We start from the raw sequence: 5,954 nt of genomic DNA on the forward strand, positions 1-5,954 counted from the left end.
TGGTTGAGTTTACGTACAGTTGGAGACAGGAATTCCTGACATACCTCGCTTTGAGGAAGTGCTACCCAGTCGCACCCCAATGTTATTTCAAGTGAGTTGCTGTTGGATAAGTGTATGTAATTGTACAGTTGGTGACAAGGATTCATGACACACCTCGCTTTGAGGAAGTGCTACCCTGTCTCACTCCCATGTTAAGTCAAGTGAGTTGCTGTTGGATAATTGTTTGTATATGTACAGTTGGAGACGGGAATTCCCGGTACACCTCGCTCTGAGGAAGGGTTACGTCGTTGCAGCCTTTTTGCGTGGTGAGGTCTTAGTTTAGCCCTGCCCACACCTCTGTGTGTTTGTGTGTGTGTGTGGTGTGTGTATGTGTTTTTAACAGACAAAATAGCGTCTTCAACTTATATTTTCACCTTCGTTGAATCACCGTCCTCTACAAAGCTTGAATTCGAAAAGGAAATCAGAGAAACAGCTTTCCATATCGTAGCGGGATTCGAACCTATACATTTTAGTAACGAATGAAGTTGCTATAACTTCCCATCTTTAGAATAAGAAAATAGACACCATAAACTCAACCATTACTAGAAAAAATGCCCCAGAATTTTGCCTGGAATCATTTCAAGGGAAAAACAAAATTTATTTTTTTCTTGATGTATCTTTTAAGAGCCTACTCAAGGCTCTTCATTGTTTATTCCCAGGCAATAACGCCCACCAGGAGGCCGAGTTTATTGCCAGAACTTCAAAATCTACTGAAGAGAATTCTCTGAAACTCTTTTTGCGTCTTCATTTTCAAATTAATTTTAATCACTAATCACGGCTAAAAGTCTTGATAGTATTTCTGATATTTATTTTTTTATTTTAATCACCATTGCAGTGCCCAGCGTGGTGATGAAAACTGCCCAAACCCCAGATATGAATAAGGACATTTCTGAGGCCTTTGTCTTGCAGTTGACTAGAAATGGCTGCATTTGTTGTTGTTGTGTTTGTGTATATATATTCAGTATATGTATATATATATATATATATATATATATTATATATAATATATATATATTATTGCATGTATTTATACAGTTATATTACTATATATAGGCTATATGTACTATATATATATATATAAATATATATATATATATATATATATATATTGCATGTATTTATAGTTATATACTATATATAATATATATATATATATATATATATATATATATTGCGTGCATTTATATAGTTATATACTAGATAAACTATATATAGGCTATATATACTATATATATATATATATATATATATATACATATATATATATATATATATATATATTGCGGTGTATTTATATAGTTATATACTATATATAGGCTATATATACTATATGTATATATATATATATATATATATATATATATATATATATGATATATATATATATTACTGTCTGTAGCACAGAAATCCAGTGCCTTTGCGCAATGCCTTTGCGAGTGAGCGAGCGCGCGCGCGCGAGAGAGAGAGAGAGAGAGAGAGAGGAGAGAGGAGAGAGAGAGAGAGAGAGGAGAGAGAGAGAGAGAGAGAGACCCTCACTCCCCACCAGTAACTTAAGACATGATCCTCTAGTAGCTCTTAACGAATACTGGCCTTAATTCAACCGGACCGTCCTGTGTTCAAGGAAACAGTTGACATCGGTGCTGTTCCCAGTGGCAGACAGAGAATTAAATCTCAGGTAGCTGGGCCGTGTTCTGTCACCGGACGCCGGGGGGGGGGGGGGGACACAAGGAGCCAACCTCCTTTCCGGCTGTTAATTTGGCTTACGAGTTAATAATTTGGTTTGGTATTTATTCAGTTCCGTGGAGGAGATAGTTTGGGGTGGGTTGGCATTTGGTTGCAATTATCAAAACAATTATATGTGGATATTTTTTGTTCAGTTATTTGCTTTACTGAATACTTGGTTATGTCTTATTGTATAAATGGCATTGCTGGCATACCAGTTATGACAATATTATTATTATTATTATTAATATTATTATTATTATAATTATTATTATTATTAATATTATCATTATTAATTATTAGTAGTAGATCCTCTTTAAGGCATATTATTATTATTATTATTATCATTATTATTATTATTATTATTATTATCATTATTATCTAAGCTACAGCCCTATATGGAAGAGCAAGAGGCATTTAAGACAAAAGGCTCAGACAGTGAAAATAGCCCAGTGAGGAAAGGAAATAAGGAAACACATATAATAGTGTACCTGAGTGTATCCTCAAGCAAGAGAACTCTACCCCAAGACAGTTGAAGAGCATGGTACAGAGGCTACTCACTACCAAAGACTCGAGTACAATGGTTTGATTTTGGAATGTCCTAGGAAAGCTGCTTAAAATGGTTAGAGAGTCTCTTCTCTACCCTTACCACTGAACAATAACATTACAGTAATTAGCACCTTCAGTGAAGAATATTTTTTCGCTTATAGTGTTGTCAGGTATATGAGGAAAGAGAAGAATGTGTAAAGAATAGGCCGCACTTTTCGGTGTGTGTATGGGAAAGCAAAGGAAAAATGAACCGTAGCCAGAGAGAAGGATCCAATACAGTACTATCTGTCCAGTCAAAGGACCTAATAACTCTAGCGGTTAGTATCTCAACAAGTGGCCATGCCTACGATAGTGTACAACTGTCAAGGGCTTAAATTCCAAAATTTATTTTTGATACGTCTGTATGCGTTTTCACTTAATTTTAGTTTATGCTCGTTATCAATAGATGGCGCTGATCGGTAAGCTAATGCCTGCAGTATTTTTGTATAGGTTTCCGTTCCCCCCTCTACTATCTTTGCATCCAAGATAAGCCAAATAGATTTTTAAAAAACCCCCCATTAGAATCCATCACCTCAAGGCATGAATGAAAAATAAATTCTGTGATAGGATTTAAAGAAAACGTTCCTCAATAATCCTTTTATAACATTTTCCCCATCCTACTATCCTAGGCACTTTGTGATCTTCAACCTCGTGTTGTGCCAGGTCCCATCCATTCATCTCAAGAGATCCCATTATTTCCTTTCCCAACTGTTATCATTGTTATAATGGACGTCATCGAACCCATTATTTCTCCCTCCCTCTCTCTCTCTCTCTCCCTCCCTCCCTCCCTCTCCCTCTCCCTCTACCACTGGTACAATGCCATTCATCAGCATCGTTCCAATAAGGGTCTTTCTCCTCGTCCTTCATTCTTTCTTCATCAATTCTTCATCTTCTTAAACGCCAAAGGTCCACTTATTCATCGGGAGGGGGGGGGGGGCGGTAATTTCTCTCCTACGTCGCTGTGAAAATCATTTTGGATGGAAGGGCGTCGTTCATTACCCTCCTTTAACTCTTAAATCCATCTACCCCCTCTCATTTCCCCTCCACCTCATTCCCTCCCTTCCCCTCTCATTCCCCCTACCCACTTTCATTCCCTTTCGTCCTCTCATTCCCCCTCTCTCCACCTCTCATTCCTCCTTCCCCTCTCTATTCCCCTACCCCCTCTCATTCCCCACCTCCTCTCATTCCCCTTCACCCTCTCATTCCTCTTTCCCCCTCTCATTCTTCTTTCCCCCTTCCCTTCTCTCATTTCCCCTTCCTTCTTATTACCCTGCCCCCCTCTCATTCCCTTCCCCGCTCGTTCCCCCTTCCCCCTCTCATTCCCTCTTCCCTTCTATCATTTTCCCTTCCCTATCATTCTCCCTTTTCCCCCTCTCATTCTCCTTCCCTATCTTATTCCCCCATTCTCCCTCTCATTCCCCCTTTCCCCTCTCACTCTCCTTCCCTCTCATTACCCCTTCTATCTCTCATTCCCCCTTCCTCCTTTAATCCCCCCCCTCTTATTCCCCCATCCTTCTCTCATACCCTTCAACCATTATACCCTTCCCCTCTCGTACCCTCCAACACTTATAGCCTCCCCCTTTCATTCTTCCTTCCCCCTCTCATTCCTCCTTCCCTCTCCTCTTTTCATTCCCAGCTCCCCTTTCATTCCCCGTTCCCACTCTCATTCCTTCTCCTTCTTATACCCTCCAATCTTTGTACCCTTTCCCCTTTCATGCTCCTCTCTCATTCTCCTATCCTCCTCATACCCTCAATCCCCCCCACCCACCCGTCTTAACCCCCAATATCTCCTGCATACCTACAAAATCGAAGAAAAATTTCCCAACTCAAATTCAAACAAAAGCGAAAACCTGTAAAGAAAAATTTGGGAATTTTCATGTACATGCAGTCGATTCCTGAATGTGCGTTTGAATCCTGAATTTGCGTTTGATTCGTGAATTTGCATTCGATTCTGGAATTTGCATTCAATTCCTGAATTTGCATCCGATTCGTGAATTTGCATTCGATTCCTGGATTTGCATTCGATTCTGGAATTTGCATTTGATTCCTGAATTTGCATTCAATTCCTGAATTTGCATTCGATTCTGGAATTTGCATTTGATTCCTGAATTTGCATTCAATTCCTGAATTTGCATTCGATTCTGGAATTTGCATTTGATTCCTGAATTTTCATTCAATTCCTGAATTTGCATCCGATTCGTGAATTTGCATTCGATTCGTGAATTTGCATTTGATTCTGGAATTTGCATTCAATTCCTGAATTTGCATCCGATTCGTGGAATTTGCATTCGATTCCTGGATTTGCACTAGATTCCTGAATTAGCATTCGATTCCTGAATTTGCATTCAATTCCTGAATTTGCATTCGATTCTGGGATTTGCATTCGATTCTGGAATTTGCATTCGATTCTGGAATTTGCATTCAATTCCTGAATTTGCATTCGATTCCTGAATTTGCATTCGATTCTTGAATTTGCATTCGATTCCTGAATTTGCAATCGATTCCTGAATTTGCATTCAGTTCCTGAATTTGCATTCGATTCCTGGATTTGCACTAGATTCCTGAATTTGCATTCGATTCCTGAATTTGCATTCGATTCCTGAATTTGCATTCGATTCTTGAATTTGCATTCAGTTCCTGAATTTGCATTCGATTCCTGGATTTGCACTAGATTCCTGAATTTGCATTCGATTCCTGAATTTGCATTCAATTCCTGAATTTGCATTCGCTTCTTGAATTTGCATTCAATTCCTGAATTTGCATTCGATTCCTGAATTTGCATTCGATTCTGAATTTGCATTCGATCCTAATTTGCTTCGATCCTGAATTTGCATTCGATTCTGGAATTTGCATTCGATTCTTGAATTTGCATTCAGTTCCTGAATTTGCATTCCGATTCCTGGTTTTGCACTCGAGTTTGCATTCCATTCGTAAATTTGCATTTGATTCCTGAATTTGCATTCAATTCCTGAATTTGCAATCAATTCCTGAATTAGCAATCGATTCCTGAATTTGAATTCAATTCCTGAATTTGCATACAATTCCTGAATTTGCATTCGATTCCTGAATTTGCAATTCAATTCCTGAATTAGCATTAGATTCCTGAATTTGCAATCGATTCCTGAATTAGCAATCGATTCCTGAATTTGCATACGATTCCTGAGTTTCTATTCGATTCCTGAATTTGCAATCAATTCCTGAATTAGCAATCGACTCCTGAATTTGCATACGATTCCTGAATTTGCAATCGATTCCTAAATTAAAAATCAATTCCTGAATTTGCAATCGATTCCTGAATTAGCAGTCGATTCCTGAATTTGCATACAATTCCTGAATTTGCAATCTATTCCTGAATTTGCATTCGATTCCTGAATTTGCAATCTATTCCTGAATTTGCATTTGATTCCTGAATTTGCAATCAATTCCTGAATTTGCATTCGATTCCTGAATTTGCAATCTATTCCTGAATTTGCATTCGATTCCTGAATTTGCAATCTATTCCTGAATTAGCAATTGATTCCTGAATTTGCAAGTAGCCTCTTCTGAACTTTTACCCCCAATTCCTTACTACGTAGTATTTGTATTTCAAGGCGAATTTGGAGATG

The 5,954-nt window shown here is 38.2% G+C and overlaps 1 protein-coding gene across 1 annotated transcript in view; it reads left to right on the top strand.

Moving 5' to 3' along the window:
* LOC137621950 (tyrosine-protein kinase Drl-like) overlaps nt 1-767 on the top strand; it is a 75,939-nt gene extending 75,172 nt beyond the window's left edge. The window contains exon 4 of the mRNA XM_068352451.1: nt 665-767. Coding sequence (XP_068208552.1) covers nt 665-767 — 103 coding nt within the window. The remainder of the gene's footprint in view (nt 1-664) is intronic.
* The last annotated feature ends 5,187 nt before the right edge of the window (nt 768-5,954 follow it).

Source organism: Palaemon carinicauda, chromosome 2 (assembly GCF_036898095.1).
Source record: "Palaemon carinicauda isolate YSFRI2023 chromosome 2, ASM3689809v2, whole genome shotgun sequence".
Classification (NCBI taxonomy): Eukaryota; Metazoa; Arthropoda; class Malacostraca; order Decapoda; family Palaemonidae; genus Palaemon; species Palaemon carinicauda.